A 19,186-nucleotide genomic window follows, 5' to 3' on the forward strand; every position below is an offset into this window, starting at 1 on the left:
TCCACCTCTTATGTGGCCACATCCAGTCACGCACAGAGGCGATCATGTGCCAGCCGATAGGCGGCCCTGAGAGTGAACCTCAGACCTGAGTCTTACTGGGAGACGAACAAAAATGAAGTCCAGGGCTCAGGGAGAGAGTTTTGGTATATTTTTGGTATATTTATTCGTTTCACTATGTTTCCCCGTGGAATTATATCAAAGCAAATGGTGACCATATAAACTAAGCTTGTTATTCCTGTTTGCTCCTTGCATCTCTTAAACACCGTCATTATGTTGTATGCTAATTTACTGGTCACCCTCTACCTATATGAATGGACTGGTAACTTCCATTCCATTGTATCTGAGGAAGTGTGCCTTGCACGCGAAAGCTCATACCTCGAATAAAACTTGGTTGGTCTTAAGGGTGCCACCGGACTCAAACTTTGTTCTGCTGCTTCAGAAGACCACAGGCTACCCACCTGAATCTAGTAACAATCTAAGCAGAGTTTGCCTGCTCAGAAGTCCACTGAAGGCGATGGGCTTGGAAGGGTTTAACTGTGCGTGGGATTTCACCATTAATCTTGTTGGTGAGCCTTTCACTGTTGTCCTTGGCAGCCAAGCTGATAGCTCTGAAGAGACAGAGTTGGCTTCTATAAAGAATTGCAGAGAATTTGTTTCTGAATGAACAGCTTGATGCTGTTCTGATGGCAGAGAATTGATACATAAATTGTAAATAAAACAAGCTATGAAGCCCATATTTGAAGCAACGTAGTTGCTATTTTCTGCTTAACCGAACATGCAGAGGTTACACTAACAGAATGCTCCGAAGATGACTATCAATATGAAGAGGTACTAAATTATCTCTCTCTTTTGCCTTAATTTGTAGTTGCATGCTGCAATATATATATATAGCTGGCAAGGAGGTTGTTTATTTTATTGTTTGTAAAATACGTACATGTAAAATATCTAAAAGTATTTTACAGTCAACAGAGTCGAGATCCATGCTAGCATGGGTGCAGTACCGATGCGCATTCAGATATCCATAGAATCTTCACCCCCAGTTTTTCCCGCCCCCCCCCCCCTCTTCCTGCTGCCCCGATGTCATTTTTTCAAGCTCTGAAGTCATGTAGAGGAGTATTAGAGAGGCATAGACAGGACACACTTCTCTCAACCTTGAAAGTTTCAGTAACTCTCTGGTAGAATCATAGAGTTGGAAGGGACCTCCAGGGCCGTCTAATCCAACCCAACCCCCTGTACAATACAGGAAATTCACAAATACCTTCCCGCCACACACCCAGTGACCCCGGTTCCATGCCCAGATGACAAAACATTTCTAGGATCCCCGGTCAAACTGGCCTGGAGAAAAATTGCTTCCTGACCCCAAAGTGGCGACCAGCATTTCCTGGAAACAATACAGGAAATCAATAATTAATTGCATCAGTGGAATTTTAAAAAATCTAACTTGGTTGGAAAAAAATAATGTTAAATCTTATGTATTTCCTAAAATTTTGTACTTGTTTAGAGCAATTCCAGTGCTGATTCCGAAACCTACATTTAAAAAATAGCAAGGTAATCGGAATAAATTCATTTGGGGAAGCCAAAAATCAAGGATTAGTTTTTTTACTTTAAGGAGACCCCCAAACTTGGGAGGTTTAGCTTTATCAGATATAACCTTATATTATGAAGCTACAATGTTATCTTCCTTAGTGAGAATATTAAAGTCTATACAAAAAAATAGAATGACTGGATATAGAAGAATCATGCATGATCTCTAAAAATACTTTGAATTCATTTGGGCTAATAATAAGGAACATAAGCAAATGACAACATTTTTATACAGGCCTTATTAAAAACATGGAATTCTAGGAGGAGGCATTTAGTCTCAAGTATATCCTTAGTTTCCACTTTCTTAGGGCAAACATGGTCCCCACCAGCCCAACATGTGAATACGTTCCAAATATGCAGATCAGCTAATTTAATCTGACATAACTCATAAGGGACAAATTTAAAAAAATATAAATTGGAAACTAATCAAGTTACCAATTCCATGGTTTGAGTACCTACAATTACAACATCTTCTTAATTCCCCTACAATAAAAAAGACACTCAACAACCCAAGCTCAAATTTCGAGAAACTCTTATTAACACAAGGAATAACGAGGAAAAACTTGATTTCTAAATTATACAAAATGTTATTAGAAAGAGAAACCTTGGACTTACCCTCTTATGTAGCACCTTGGTACTTGGATTGCAAATCAGTATTGTCGCTATCTGAATGGAAATCCACTTGGTCTTCTTATGCTTTTTATACTAAAAATTAACATACAACGACAAAATTATAAGATCATAACTAGATGGTATTTAACCCCATGAAAGCTTCATTGTATAAATAAAATAATATCACCCCTTTGTTGGAAACTATGTGGGTATATTGGAATGTATATCCCTTGATGGTTGGAGTGCAAAGTTATACAACAGTTTTGGCAAGAAATTCTATCTCAAATTAAATATTGAGTGGGATATAAAATCCCTTTCAAACCAGAAGTTATACTATTGAACCAATGGTGAGGAGTTCAAATTCCACAAGATTTATTAATGATTCTCCTAACTGCATCCAAAACAACAACAGCATCGTGTTGGAAAGCTAAAGATAGTCCTACTGTTAAACATTGGTATTTTAAAATTTGGGACCCTTTAATAATGGACAGAATATCAGACACAATTTCAAATTATACCTCATCACTAGACTCTTCAGTTTACTTTGGCCGATGGTTCCCAATTTTGGAAAAACTAGATGACATCTTTGAAAACACAGGTTGTACTCAAAAACACCAATATTACATTTTTAAAAAAACCAGCTGGTTACTTTGACTTTAGACTTTTTCGATGAATAGAATCCAAATGAATACAAGACTATACTTATGTTTTTTTTTACAACGAACCAGACAGGATTCTCCTTTTTTATTTTTTCCCCTTGAATATTAAATATGTATGTAAAGAGATGATTTTGTAATAGTTAACTTGGTGCAGTGTTGGATATTTATGTTATGTGTATTGACATGGTTGTATTGTTCGTTAATTTTTGGAAGATAAAAATTTATATAAAAATGCTATGTAGGATATGCAGTGTGCTACACTTTTAATCATAGTGCTATGGAATTAAAAACAACAACAACGTATTGCACAAACATTTTAGTGAGGTCAGGTGTTGTAAATATTAATTTGTTAGTTTGTCTCTTTTGATCTAAAATCAGTTAAACGTTTTCCCTTAGTTTGTACTGGGTAGTACAGGCCTCTTGTTTGCTCAATCTATTTGGGGCTTCACCTCGAATTATATTTACATAGTTGAGTTACAAGTGCATTCATGTTTTGAGATCCTTGTGTTTTGCAGTGCACCTTAATTCCCCCCCCCCCAACAGATCATATACATTTATGCAATCTTAAAACCAGAGGACCAAAAAGACAATATTAAAAAGTCCATAACATAATCATATACCCTTCAAAATTTCCTCTTTAATGTTCTCCTCTTGCCTGATCACATTCAAATATGTAATAAACAGCTGCCAAATCTTAATTTAAAACTTTTGCACATTCCTTTTCCCATCCTACATTTAGGTAATTGCCATTATCTTGTTCATCATAATAAACCAGCCTTTCTGCACCCATATAAGCATGGGAAGTCTGGGTTGTTGTTTTTCAATTTTGTGCCGAGATCATTCAGGCATAGGTTCTTAACTAAAATTCTAGTTCCTGGCTTCATTTGTCTAAGAAACAGCGCTAAAAGGACAATTTTTTGGATCCCTTGATAAGTTTTACTTTATAGTGTCCTCCAATGTTTTCAATATATTCTGCCAATATTCTCTTGCTATGGAACATTTCCACCATTTTATTTATTTATTTATAATTTAGTTTTATAAATCACTCAATCCCTGAGCGATAAATAACAACAATAATAAGAAGAAGAGAAGAAGAAGAGATTGGATTTATACCCCGCCCTTCACTTGGAGTCTCAGAGTGGCTTACAAACTCCTTTCCCTCCCCCTTCCCACAACAGACACCCTGTGAGGTGGGTGGGGCTGAGAGAACTCTGACACAAACGGCTCTTTTTCAAGGACAGCTGTGCCAGAGCTTGTGACTGACCCAAGGTCACATCAGCAGGTGCAAGTGGAGGAGTGGGGAATCAAACCCGGTTCTCCCAGATTATAGTCCGCACACTTAACCACTACACCAAACTGGCTCTAAAACATATCATCCGAATAATTCCAATAATTTAAAAACTGATTAAAACAATTTCATGAATAACAGTTTTCAGATAGGATTAATACATCTAATTTCGATGGTGTTCCCTTTCGTAGGGGGGTAGGTGGGACCATAGTTGGGGGGGGGAGAAGGAAGGAGGGAGTGCCAGCCAGTATATGAAAAGGGGAGCCCCTCTTACTGTTACCTTTCCTTCCCATTTTTGCAATTCTATCTGAGGTTAAATATTATCTATGTTATTTTAAAATATATTTTATATTAATGTTTGAGGAACATTTTGTTATATTGTTATGCAAAGTGTACCATTCCTCCCTTTAAATATTGATTAATAACTCTTTTTCCCATGTTACATTATAGACCAGGGGAATTTCATTTGTTTTTATTAATACATAAATTAGGAATCTAGACTGATAGAGGTGTGTCAATTCCCAGTTGTTCAATTTCTCAATTCTGGTTTTATCCCATCTAAACCAATTAGAAATCACAGCTAACTTAGAGGCATAATAGTATTTCTCAGTATTAGGAGCTGCCATTCCACCATTTTGCCAAAGCTGTTGTATTATTTCATATTGTATTCTAGCTTTTTTATTATCCCAGATAAACTTAATAAATAGCAACTGTGTTCTATATAACAGAGGTTGATTCACTAGCAACAGAATGGGCATAAACACAAACAAAACTCTAGGTAGAATCTTCATTTTTTGTACAGCTGTGCATCCTAACAATTACGCCAATGTTTTAGATTTTTCTCTGTTTTTTCACTATTGGATTGATACAATGGTTCACCATTGTTTATAAATGATCAGAAAATTGAATACCTGGATATCAGATATTATTAACCTGCCATGCTGATCATACGCAAATGATGATACCACTCTAATGGCAGAAAGTGAAGAGGACCTAAAGAGCCTCTTGCTGAGAATGAAGGAGGAGAATGTAAAAGTTGGCTTGAAACTCAACATCAAAACAACTAAGATCATGGCATCTGGCCCCATCACTCCTAGGCAAATAGAAGGGGAAGTCATGGAAGCAGTGACAGACTTCACGTTCCTGGGATCCAAGATCACTGCAGACAGTGACTGCAGCCATGAAATTAAAAGACGCCTGCTCCTTGGGAGGAAAGCAATGGCAAACCTAGACAGCATAATAAAAAAGTAGAGACATTACCCTGCCTACAAAAGTCCGAATGGTCAAAGCAATGGTATTCCCAGTAGTAATGTATGGCTGCGAGAGTTGGACTATAAGGAAGGCTGAGCGCTGAAGAATAGATACTGTTGAATTATGGTGCTGGAGAAGACTCTTGAGAGTCCCTTGGACTGCAAGGAAATCAAATCAGTCAGTCCTAAAAGAAATCAACCCTGACTGTTCCCTGGAAGGCCAGATACTGAAGCTGAAGCTCAAATACTTTGGCCACCAAATGAGAAGGGAGCACTCACTGGAGAAGGCCCTGATGCTGGGAAGGATTGAAGGTCAAAGAAGAAGGGGACGGCAAAGGATGAGATGGTTAAACAGTGTTATTGATGCAACGGACATGAAATTAAGCAAACTCCGGAGCATGATGGAAGACAGGAGGGCCTGGTGTGATGTGGTCCATGGGGTCGTGAAGAGTCAGACTTGACTGTGTTACTGAACAACGAAAGCTGATCATATGAGGGTGGAGAGCTCTGGTTTAACCATTTGTTTTACATGCAATCCCAACAGAACAGATTTATTAGAACTCATTTTATAACCCGACACCTGACTAAAGTGTCTCAAAGTCTTAGACAATTGCCTTGGTTTTTGCAAGGTACCCTATATTATCTGTATGAACAATTTTGTGATGGGATTTTGGGATTTAATTCTCTAACATTGTTTTTATGTATCCTTGTGGCTAAAACTTAAAAGAAGTGAAGAGTTACAGCCATTAACCTGTACCCTTGCAGATGGGTTTTGAAATTTTCTCCCATTCCAAAGACACTTAACTTCTTCTTTTTTAGTCCAGTGGCACCTTTAAGACCAAATAAGTTTTATTCAAGGTATAAACTTTCGTGTGCACGCACACTTCTTCAAATAGAAGTGTGTGTGCACACGAAAGCTTATACCTTGAGTAAAACTTGGTTGGTCTTAAGGGCGCCACTAGACTTAGACTTTATTCTGCTCTTTCAGACCAGCATGGCTATCCACCTGATTATTTTAGAACATCTTTAAATATTTCCACTCAATTCTATCAAATGCTTTCTCCGCTTCTACAAAATAAAATCTTGTGGGGCGCTGCTGCAATCTGTTAGATTTATCAAGTTAGTAAACCTCATAGTATTCCATCACATCACCTTGTTTGATCTGTTTGCATATATTTGCTCAAAAACCCTATTTAAATGTTTTGCTGCAATTGTTGTTAAAATTTTATGATCAGTAGAAGTGAGAATGTGGCAGTATGATATCACTTATGTACAGTAATATTAGCCTCTTCACATAATTTAGAAGGTAGCCCGGATCCCAGTATCTGTGGAATATAATTTTTCCAAGAACAGGCTTTATTAAATAAATTGGTAAATCCATCTGGAACTGGTGATTTGCTAGTTTTCACATTTTTATTTATATCTGTTATTTCTATTGTAATTTGCTATTTCAATTTTTGTAATTTATTCCCTGTGTTATTCCAGATTTTGGGGGATTGAGTTGGGCTGCAAGAAAATCAGTATATGTTGTAACTTAGAATTTTCCGACATACAAAGTTCTTCAAAGTCATTTTAATTCATTTATTGTTTGTGTTGTCAGTTGTAGAACAAAGCCTGTGTTACTCTTAATTTTCAGGGGCATGGGATTCTCCTTTCCGTCAGCTAAGATATTTTCCAAAAAAACCTACAGGTTTATTTCCATGGTCAAAAATAGTTTGTTTAGAATAAACTAAGGACTTTGCTGTCAGATGGGCATTGTGTTATGTATTATATTTTGGCAGATTTCCATGTGAGTTTATCATGTATATTTCTACTTTCGTTATATTTTGGCTCTTTGTACCTTTCAAGACCCATTTGCAAAGCAACAACAGTAGTTATATCACAATATTGAGCAACCAACTGTATTTCATGGCAGTTCTGTACCTTATGCAGAGGCAAACTTGAATTTGCCATCAAGCCACCCAGAATTTTCTCTCTCAGTTCAAGCTACTAAAACCTGGCGAATAGGGCCATGCACAGACAAGACATCATTCTACAACTCTGGAAAAGCCCCAGGTTTGCAGAAAATTTTGTAATTTTTTTTTAAGTACATTGGGGACTGTGTTCCCTCAAAGCTGTGTGTGAGAGTGGCCGCTCATTAACACAGGAAGCCCCGCTCAGCAGCAGTCTGGAGCTGTGCAGGGTCTTGCCCCGCCCATGGCCCATTGTGAGATTACAGCAATTCTGTTCTGCTCAGGATGTGAACTGCTCTGCTTAGTAGGGGGGGAAATTACAGGGAACATTGATTGTGGGGGGTAATAAAAGCGATACCTACAGCTTAAGTAAGTGCCCCCTCAATGGCCATTGCTAGGTGACCCTGACATTATTGCCAGCTTTCAAGCTTTGCTTTTTGTCAGTAAAAGGCAGGGAAGGGGGCAGCCACCTCATGAAAGCCAGTGTAGTGTAGTGGCTGGAGTTTCACACTAGGATCTGGGAGACCCAGGTTTGAGCCCCCACTCTGCCACGGTGCTCATTGGGAGACCTTGAGCCAGTCACACACTCGTAGCCTCACCTACCTCACAGAATTGTGGGGATAAAACGAAGGAGAAGAGAATGCAGTAAGCTTCCTTGTGTCCCCATTGTGGAGAAAGTGAAGGTATAAATGAAGGAAATAATAAATGTAGCTGAAGATAGGGACAGATAAAAGGTTTGGTGGGTGGGTGGGTGGGAAGGAGAGAAGGAAGCAGGGAAAGATGCAAGTATAGGGTATGACAGGGGGTGAAAAAGAAGAAATAGTGGGGAGGGGTACAGAAGAAAGTGAGGTGCCCCCTCCAAGTCCCTTGGGTTCCCCACCATGCAACTTGGCCCCAGTGCTGGCTAACACTGCCACAAATGGGCTATAGTTTTCATGGGGAGAGGGAAGGAGGAAAAGCAGAAGATGGAACAAATAAAGATAGGTTGGCTGGTGGGTGGGAAGGAGAGAAGGAAACAGGAAAAGGCAGCAAGGAGAGCCTATAGGGGTTTTCTGGAAAGGGGAAGTAACAGAGGAGATGAAAATGAGGAGCCCCTCACAAGTCCCTGTGGGTTTCTTGCTTGTTCTCTCCTACAAAGGAAAGCTGAATTTCCAATTTTGCCTGTGCTGTATTTCCTCACAGAAGCCTGTGCCTTTATTGCAGCCATGTACCGAGGATTTATGTGCACTGACAGTGCAGTTCATTTAACTGGAGGGGCCCAGGTAAATGTGCGTAGTATGACTTTACCTGTTGAGATGAATGCAGAGGTCATTTTTGATGAGGAAGCAAAGATGGCAAGGGGTGTCTGATCATCAGGCCATTGGCCCTTCTACCCAGTACCGTGGCTGGTAAGCGAACTTGTGGGTCTCAAGCAGAGGGTTTTATCAGCTCTGCCACCCAAGATTATTCTTCTTTGTGTGGAGATGTCAGGGACTGAAGCGGGGACCCAACACTTGCACAAAAATGGACTTGAACTTTTCCACTGGGTCTACATACCAAATCATTGCAATAGTCTAATAGAACAAAGTTTGAGTCCTGTGGCACCTTTAAAACCAACAAAGTTTAATTCTTTTTTTTAAAAAAAATCTGTTTTATTTATTTGAAAAAAGATGAAGACAAAAACCATACAACAATGCAGGTTACAAAGACCGCTTAAAAAGGTGAGGTGCATTATACATAGCATCGCAATCATTAACTAAACACAATCTCTGAAAACAAAGTTTAATTCTGATGAAGTCTGCATGATAGCTTATACCCAGAATTAAATTGGTCTTAAAGGTGCCGCTGGACTCAAAACTTTGTTCTGTGCTTCAGACCAACATGGCTACTCAATACTCTAACACGTGTTTTCTTGGACTCACGGGGTTCATTTTACCATGTCTTTACGATTGTGACTTAGGTACCAGCAGATGATGATTTTAGCCTACAAGAAGGCGATGAAGACCTGGCAAAAGCCTTACAGACTATGGAAGACCAGGCTATTGATGCCCAGATTATGGTAAACATTTTGTTCTTCAAAATGGCTGACCAATGTCCTGCTTTACAGTTCATATTGTAAGACTTGTGTAAATAATATGGATAAGTTAACGGGTTTACTTTTATGTCATATAAAGTACAGCATATACTACGGTTTATACACGGGAAGAGAGAGAGCAAGTAATGTTTAAGGATGACAGAGCAAAGAAGTTAGTACGCGCTGAGCGGTTCGATTACTAAAAGGTGATATGGCTTTGTGGCTGGCTCAGAGTGCAATTTACAGCAGAAACATAAGTGACATTTCGAACTGAACCAAATTGAACAATTTAATATTTTCCCCAAGTGTTTGAACTTTACAATGGTGTCCGGAACAAAGGCTGAGATAAACTTGACATTTTGTGATCTTTCATATTCAGATTTGCTGAGTCATCATCTAGTAGCACTGAAAGTAACAGACTAGCCTAAGCGGGAATAAATGAAACACAATCCAATTTCCATGCGACTGGCCATGCTTGAAGGAGCTATCTTGGGCATGCCCAAGGGCTATTCCCCGTGGGCACCCCCCCAGTTTGGATAGCAAGCCCCTGTGCCTCATCACCGCCATTTTTGCCCTCCCCTCAGTGGCTTGCTATGGAGGGCTCCTGTTTGAGAAGCCCAGCTCCCTTGGTCCCTTCCTATCCAAGCCATGCATTTTATAGAATCTCTTGTTATGCATGTGGTTGGGGGGGCTAAGAGGAGAGGGTTGCTTGAGGAGATGGCACACCGTGTGGTTGCCCCCATTTAAATAGCAGATTTTTATGGGAAGAGAAGTCCGAGGACCTACTGCATTTACTTGAAGACAGCCCCTTTATTTATTGTCCATTGCTATTTCCAACTGCAATCGGTAACATTGTTCTTTTATAAACAGACAAATGTATATTTACAGAAGGTAGCTAGGTAGAGAGGTATGTAGAATCAAACTCTTGCTGATGTGGATGTGGACATGCATCTAGATATGAACATAAGAGAAGCCATGTTGGACCAGCCCAACACTCCACACAGTAGCCCAAACCCAGGTGCCATCAGGTGGTCCACCAGCAGGGCCAGAACACCAGAAGCCCTCCCCCTGTTGCCCCTCAAGCACCAAGAGCACAGAGCATCACTGCCCTAGAAATAGTATTCCATCTATACCTTGTGGCTAGTAGACACTGATGGACTTCTACTCCATATGTTTATTCCATCCCCTCTTGAAGCTGTCTATGCCTGTAGCTGCCACCACTCTAAGAAACACTGTATCTGTTTGCATCCACATCATGGGCCTCATCTGGCCACTGCTGAACTGGCTGGATGTGCTTTGGTGTTTATGGAAATACGCAGGCCAACCTCGAGTCACGTATAGCTGTTCAAGGGACTGAGTCCTTATTGTCAGAACTCATTGGGTCCAGTTTTTACTCAAGTAAAGTGCGATCCAGTGCAGCGTTATTACAGTCAGTGTAACCTTGCATGGGATGGTGTTGTGAGGCAGCAAAGAAGAGCTATATGCTTAGGAGAAGTTCCTTAAAAGCCACATGGTGTATTTTGATCCTAAGAAGTGATGAACTGCTGTCATTAGGGGCAAAGACACCAACAAACAGGTGTTATAAAGGGGTTTTTCCTGAAAGTGATGATGAATAAAACTGGTCAAGCACATTTCCAACAGTGGAACCTGATTTTACTTTTGCTTAAGGCTCAACGACCAGGCCAGATAATGAAGCATGCGCTGTCTGACATACCTGAAGCCGTAGATGACTTCCTCTGCAACTTTCTAGTCAGAATGGGGATGAACAGGACTCTAGACTGTTTTCAAACTGAATGGTAATTCTTTCTTTTTAATCTTTCTAGCTACAGATCTGCAGAAAACAAATGAAGTAATGCTTGTGAGCTTTTATTGCAAATCATTATTGCAAATTTTAAAACCTCAGGCACTTATTTTTTTCTGTGTTTTTCCCCTCTTGATAATAGGACAGGTTCTCTATGTGAGTGCAGCCTTCAAACCTGTGCACAAGTCACAGCTGTAAAAATTGTTTACTAAATAGACAAGCGCTGGTAAAGCATAAAGTCTGTAAAAAGGCCTTTTTAAAAAGTTACGTTTCCCCCTCCCCCAAACAGATCAGTCTTATTTGCTCCGCATTCTGAACCAGTAGATGGATTCTCATGATTGGGTCTTCTCTGTGCCTGTAAAATGGGACAGGTGACTCCAATTCTGTACCAAGGAAAGCTGGCTTCTACTACTGATGTCCTTGTCCAGATTAAGCGGATCTATACATCTTTGTTTTTCTGAACTTCTTCTGCCCCAGCTCAGGGGAGGGGCCCCAAAAGTCACAGTGGGCTCTAGATCTGTGCTGCCTGGCAACCGAAAACGCCGCTCAGACTCTGGCTTTTGAAACCTCGCCAGGAATTACCTTCGCACTTTGGATGAGACCCTGTGGTCTGTGAGCAGCCGTTGCAGCCGCGGGAACGGAAAGCCCCCCTTCCCTTTGCTGCTGCAGCTCTCCTGCTTCCCTGAAGTCCTTTTTGCAGGGTTTGGGGGACTTCCTGAAACGGTGCTCGATGCAAAGTTGGGGGCTTCAGTAGAAAAGGGGAATTGGTAAAAAGTTTCCCCCCTCCCCTTTGTAAGTATCCTCTGCATCCTTCTCTGTGACTTGTATTCCAAGATGAGTCCTTGGCATATCCGTGCAAACCTGCAATTTCTCGTGCATTCATTTGTGAAAGCGTCAGTTCGTTTTAGTTGTTCTTATCAGCGTTTGAGAGAAATTCTGGCTATGACCTGTTCTCCTATCAGAAATTCCCAAGAGTAACCTATCCAGCTCTAGGCCTTGACATCTACAAGGGCTGGCTTCAGTGATAAAGCAGAAACCGTCTGCTTCCCTCTACTGTGTCTGCACTGCAGGAGGAAATATGTTGCATGCCATTCTCCTGTTTTAGGCGATGTCCATCTGTTTAGCTCCCAATCCTCTCATATGCATTTCTGCTGTCACTACTTTGTATTACAACAACACAAAATGATTGAAACATATTGGGATTAAAAAATACTGTGAGAAAGCCAGCGTGGTGTGGTGGTTAGTGCAGGGGTGTCAAACATGGGCCCGGATCAGCCCCTCCCCCCCGGAGGGCTTCTATCAGGACCACAGTGGAACTGGCTGTCTTCCGCTTCTTCTTCCAGTTCAGTTGCTGCTGCTGCATCATCGTAGGTTTGCAGCTTACAGATTCACACCTCAACAGCATACTCAAGATTGCAACAGCACTGACATTTTGATGCAACAGTTCAGAGCAAGAGGTGTCAGTTATCAGACACACACTGTTTGATAAACAAAATATTGCAAGAGTGCTGATGTTTTTTATATTATTTTTAATTGAATTTCTTATGTTTAAAAAACAAATTTCCATCATCTCTTTATAGTTACATATTTGCAGATATCTTCATATAATTCAAACAATATCTATATTTTTACACTAGCCATATCTCTTCATTGGATTCAACCAAAATTTGACTCTTTGACCTAGGTGAGGTATAACCGAGCTTTTCTCTTCAATAATGAATGTTAGTTTCTCCATTTCTGCTATATCAAATAGTTTAAAAATGAATTCTTCTTTAGTAGGAGTAATACTATCTTTCCATCTCTTAGCAAATACAATTCTTGCTGCTGCCTGTCAGTATTTGCATAATTAAATATACCTCATTTTTCTTAAACAGATCAGGTATTACATTTAACAATAATTTCTTTTATCATAATCCAGTGTTTTTTGGCTTTGTTGCATGACCACCACATGTGGTAAAAGGTACCAATACAATGCTTACATTTCCAACAGTTTTTCCCTATATTTTTATTATACTGTAAGCAGTGATTACAGGAGATATATGCCAGCTGTAGAACATTTTCACAATATTCTCTTTAAAAGCACTTGTTCTTACAAATTTTATATTTCTCGACCAAATTTTATCCCATTGGTCTAAGTCTAAATTATGGCCTAAATCCTGTGCCCACGCTATCATAGACGGTTTCACCCACTCATCTTGCATTTTCCATTCTAACCAAAAATTATAGGATTTTTTAGTGCTAATGTTTTAAGCATGATTTTATTTTAAGTAAAAGAAAAATCCTTTGTGTTTGTGTCCTTTATAAAGTTTATATCTCTGCTACCTGGCATTACATTTTATGACACATGTGGCCCGGCCCAACAAGGTCTCATTTGTGTCAGATCCGGCCCTCATCACAAATGAGTTTGACACCCCTGGGTTAGTGCATTGGACTGAGTTCTGGGAGACCCAGGTCTGAAACCGCGCTCTTCTTCCACATGGCTGTGGTGATGGGGCCACTCCGAAGAGGACACTTCTAAACAGAAGAACTGGTATCCAGAGTGCCCACAGAAATGACACACTTTTAAGTTTATTTCTCCTGCTAACCAGAAAGAGCTTGAATCCTGTAAAAGCTGTATTCCACATTCCGTGCTACATTTACAAAAATTTAGAATTGTAGATCTGAGGGTACATCTGTGAACAGGCGTTTCCTGAATCAGTGCTTGCAATATTAAAGCGCCCGTGTTTAATAGCTTGTGGGTTAATGTCCTAAACATGTATTTCATAAATGTTTCTAAATTGCTTTTAAATTGTTAATTGGCATCATTAATAAGTAAAAGCAAATTACAGTTATCAAATTTTCTTTGAACACGTATCTTTCTCTTGCTAATATAAAGCAGATCCATGCTGTGATCAAACTCTAATGGGATTTGAAATGAGAAAATAATTAATGCTGAGAAAGTTGATTCATTTACACCTATAAGATCTTGGCTCGTTTATTAAATGACCCTCTTAGATATGAACGCCTGCTTAAGAATTAATTAAATTAGGCAAGTTAATTAATGTATTTATATTACAGCTTGTGAATTATTTCGACTAGCTATTTAGATATAGAAGCTTCATCTTTTACTTTCAGATTAATGTTTTAATAGAAGATTAAATAATGACAATATTTTCTTCAAAATGGTGAGTGGTACTATATTGCAGAAATACAGCCTTTAATCATTTGATCAAAAGTAACACTTCATAATGTTAAAAATGTATTTATTTATACATGTGATTTCAAATGCCTAATTAGTAGTAATGGGAAATTGAAATTTTGGGGGGCATGGAGGGTAAATACCATCACATTAATCTGCTATTAAAGAGAGAGTACATTTTTCTCTAAATCAGGTGGGAACTCTGACTGTTAGACATTTGAAATTATACTTACAAATACCTCTTGAGTTTAACTTTATTAAGCTTTATTAGTTTTAAAAGTCATTTCCATCCATGTAGCAATTGCCAGCAGGGCTCAACTGACAGAGCAGAAGAGTAAAATCTGAGGGTTTTATTTATTTAAAATATTTATGTCCCAACATCCCCCAGATGAATGGTCTCAGGGCTGCTTACAATCCCAAATATAAAAACAGTGATAACATAACAAAAACACTGAATAAAATCTCCCAGCAATACCAATCAGAAAACATTATATTCAAAGTAAATAATCCCCACCCACCCAGTATTAAAAAAAACACTCAAACTATTTAGACTCATAGAGTTGGAAGGGACCTTCAGGACCATCTAGTCCAACCTCTGCACAATGCAGGAAATTCACAAATACCTCCCCCCCACAACACCCCCAGTGACCCCTGTTCCATGTCCAGAATCGACAAAAAAAACTCCAGGATCCCTGGTCAAACTGGCCAGGAGAAAAATTGCTTCCTGATCCCAAAGTGGCAATCAGCATTTCCCTGGACATGTAAGAAAGGGCCACAAGAACTAAGCACTGAGGCAACCCTTCCTGCCCTCCCTCTCATGATCTGCCTGAGTTTGCAGAATCAGCATTGCTGTCAGATGGCTATCTAGCCTCTGTCTGAAAACCTCCAAAGAAGGAGAGCCCACCACTTCCTGAGTGTTATGTATTGAAAACTATGTTAAGCTTGAGTCTGAACCAGGATTGTAAATAGACCAATCAGAGCTGCGAAAGTTCCGGAGGGAAGCCCTGAGCCGCTTCGGCGGGAGGGCGGGATAAAAATCAAATAAATAAATAAATAATTGGACAGTCTATTTACAATCCTGGTTCAATTTCAAGCTTAACATAGTTTTCAATACATGAGGTATAACCAGAGCAGTGTAAAGCAATACCACCACTTCGTGTGATCTGGACACTATACTTTCATAGATAAAGAGGTGCAGGAGCTCATTAGCATAACTCAGCAGAACTTATTTGCATATGCCACACCCCATAACATCACCGGAAGTGTGTCAGAAGGCAACACCCACCGCTCAGGCTCCACTGGACTGGGAGGGAGAGCTTGTACCTGAATAAAACCTAGTCTTAAAGGTGCCATTGGACTGTTTTGGACCAGGGGCCTGGGGGGGGAGCTCTGCAACTTACCTGGCTGCTTCTTGCTCTGACTGAGGGCTGCTGGGAGCAGGGGGTGGTGCTTGTTGCATGTGCCCGCCCCCTGGGCTCTTTACTGCTGGAGCTCCGCTCCTGTGCGCTCCTGCAGGAAATGACCCCTGCTTCTGTTAATACAGCCCAAAATGGCATTTGCCTTTTTACCTACGGCATCACAATGCTGACTCATGTTCAGTGTATGGACTACTGAGACCTCTAGATCCTTTTCGCACATACTACTGTCAAGACAAGTCTCCCCCATCCTATAATTACGCATTTGATTTTTCCTACCTAAATGCAGATCTTTACATTTATCCCCATTGAAATTCATTTTCTTTGTTTTAGCCCAGTTTTCCAGCCTGTCAAGAACATCCATTATATTTCTAGATAGGGAGTCTGGAATTTTGCACTTCAGTGTCTAATTACAAAAGCCACACCACAATTGTGACAAACAAAACCATGCTTTATACCATTTAAATGGTTCCATAAATCAGTTTTGTAGAATTTAACATTCCATTGTCTAAATTTTAAAGGGGAGGAAATAGTGGAAAATCATGATGAGGATGCAAAGAAACATGTCAGTTGTCCTCTGGAGCAGGCTGAGGAGTGTGTTAAATCCTCTGATTATTAGAATTCTTTTTGAGATTTCACTTTCTTCTCCAAGATTCATAACTCCTTTTTCTTGGATTGACATGTTTTAAATCTCTAAAACCTTTTTGAAGTATATTTGTTGAAGGCTTTCACAGCTGGAGTTCATTGGCTGTTGTAGGTTTTCCGGGTTGTATGGCCGTGGTCTTGGCATTGTAGGACCTGACGTTTCGCCAGTAGTACTGGCAAAACATCAGGTCCTACAATGCCAGGACCACGGCCATACAACCCGGAAAATCTACAACAGCTAACTTTTTAAAGTAGATTGCTTAAACTCTCATAGCATTGATTCCTTTTTCTGACCATGCTGCAATTTCTGTAAACATTCCGTTTGACGGTAAAATTGAAAGAACCCGGTGTTTAAATAATGAATTTTTTTAAAGGGTGCAAATTGAATTAATTAACAGAGTTTTTCAAGACTAAAACTCAGGCAGGTGTCTCTGATGTTACCCTTTGGAAAGCAAGGAAAGGATATATTAGGGGGATTGTGTTGTATGATGTTTTCTGGTTAAGGAAAGAGAAAGAAAAAGAGTTGTCTCAGACAGATAAAAGCATCGGAGAGTAGATATAAAAGCGACCTGAAGGAAGAGACATATAATGTACTAAACAAGGGGGAAAAGGATATTTGAAGGAATGGAAATAGAGAAATGGAGTTCCTTGAATCTGGTAGATAAGCAGGTGAACTTTTGGTGGCGAGAGTTAATGTGTAAAGCAAATGAAGCAAATGTACCAATAAGGAACATTTATTTTCTTTTTCTTACGAATTTGCAGACATTTGCTCGAGATGCTACACTTTACATTAGATGCCAAATGCTCTGCAGCCTTTCAGATTTTTAGAGCCGCTGAATTATGTGTCCTTTTGTCTGTGGCTCGAGGCCTTAAATTGTAAGAGATTGACTCATCATAGATTTAGATTGGGTTTGAAAATCTCTGTCTGCTTCATTGCCTTAATATTCTTGTACTTCCGGTAGACCTTAATCTACACTGGGATTTGAGCAGAACGCTCAGATTGGCACAGTCTTCCTCCTGTGAACTCCCTGCAGGCATTACCCCCTCCAGTCTGTTAAGAAGCGCAGGTTTATGGAGGAGCCTTGCTCTGGGTGCCCTCTTTTTAACTGGGATCCGGTCTTATATTACTGGGAGCAGAGATGCCTCAGTCGTGCCTTGGGACCAAGAACCAGAGCCAAGTGAATACATGAAACCGCCTTGTACAGAACCAGACCCTTGGTCCATCAGGGTCCCCATTGTCTACTCAGACTGGCAGCGGCTGTCTAAGGTCTCAGGCGGAGGTCTTTCACATCACTTACGGCCAGATCTTTTGACTGGAGATTCCGGGGATTGAACCTGGGACCTTCTGCATGCCAAGCAGGTGCTCTACCACTGAGCCACAGCCCCACTTTACAGCTTTTATGGGTCTCAGGCAGAGGTCTTTCCAATCACCTCCTGGCTGGTCCTTTTCAACTGGAGATGCTGGGGATTGAACCCAGGACCTCCTGCATGCCAAGCAGATGCTCTACCGCTGAGCCTCAGCCCCTCTTTATAGCTCTTATGGGTCTCAGGCAGAAGTCTTTCACATCACCTCCTGCCTGGTCCTTTTCAACTGGAGATGCCGGGGATTGAACCCAGGACCTCCTGCATGCCAAGCAGATGCTCTACCGCTGAGCCACAGTGCTGTGTCCAGAGTGTTGGGCTGAGGTCAGAGACAGCTGGGTGCCACTGTCCACTGGTCCATGAGGCCCATTGGGGGGGGCAGTCTTCATCCCATCCACTGGGGTTGCTGAGAAGGTAAAATGGGATGGGAAGGAGTTACACTCCCCTGCAAGGGTGTGTCCAAAATGTCATAATAGAAACTCAGAGGTTCACCAGGTTGTAACTTTTAAGCATCAGGTAGGGAACACCTCTCCCACCCCCAGCTTTTAGTATTTAGACTTGCTGCTGCATGCAATGGATTTATTTAATATGATGCTGTTTTAGATTATTGAGCTATTTCTGTCTTTATGCTTCAGGCAGAAATGTGATTTACAAGCCTCATAATGAAATGACTCCCTTCGCGGTGATGCCAGAAGCAGTCGGAGTCGCTTCGTGTTGCACTGACCTTCCTGAAATGCTGTAGCACTTGCTACACTTGCTGTAGCTGATTTGTGTTAAACATAATGAATGACATGATCTTTTTTTAGTTTCCGGAATTCTTGATTGCTGTTAATAATCTCTTTCTTCTCAGGATTCCGGGGCTTAAATCTGTAGGCAATTTCAGTTCAGATTGTGGAGTGTTTTGCAAAGAAGTCTTAAAAGGGGGCATGGGACGACCGGCCCGTATTCCGTATACTCCACGCTTTAATCCACGGTTGGGTGGACTTTGGTCGTGGGTGGTCTGTGTTCTTTACCCCATTGTCTGATATGTTTATAAGTCACAGCGCAAGAGTGCAGACTCAGAATCTCTTCCAAATATGTGCACTTTCAGGGAATAACATTAGAAACACCTTGCCCTTTGAGATCTGGGTCCACTTACCAGCTGATCTCATTTCTCCTTTCCAAAGTTCGGTGAAACCGTAAGAGCTTAGTAGTTGCCTGCAGTCAGGAGCTCATTGAGTCTGTGCAGCATTGGTGCACTGTCGTCGTTCTTTGTAACAGAATTATAACTTTCCCCCTCACTTTCTGGGAATTCCAAACTTGTTATAATTGCACTGTAAGACATTCCCTTTCATCCCCCCCCCCGAATTATCTCAGAAGTAACAAGGCAGTATTTGAATGGTATTCT

The 19,186-nt window shown here is 40.5% G+C and overlaps 1 protein-coding gene across 1 annotated transcript in view; it reads left to right on the forward strand.

The window, feature by feature from the left end:
- Window positions 1-514: 514 nt before the first annotated feature.
- Window positions 515-19,186, forward strand: part of SPAG16 (sperm associated antigen 16) — a gene marked incomplete at its 3' end in the record, with an annotated part of 219,151 nt that continues 200,479 nt past the window's right edge. Inside the window, exons 1-4 of the mRNA XM_015407767.1 lie at window positions 515-566; window positions 782-828; window positions 9,285-9,383; window positions 11,067-11,194. Coding sequence (XP_015263253.1) covers window positions 515-566; window positions 782-828; window positions 9,285-9,383; window positions 11,067-11,194 — 326 coding nt within the window. The remainder of the gene's footprint in view (window positions 567-781; window positions 829-9,284; window positions 9,384-11,066; window positions 11,195-19,186) is intronic.

The sequence above is a fragment of the Gekko japonicus genome, unplaced genomic scaffold (assembly GCF_001447785.1).
Source record: "Gekko japonicus isolate JY-2015 unplaced genomic scaffold, Gekko_japonicus_V1.1 scaffold2630, whole genome shotgun sequence".
Classification (NCBI taxonomy): domain Eukaryota; kingdom Metazoa; phylum Chordata; class Lepidosauria; order Squamata; family Gekkonidae; genus Gekko; species Gekko japonicus.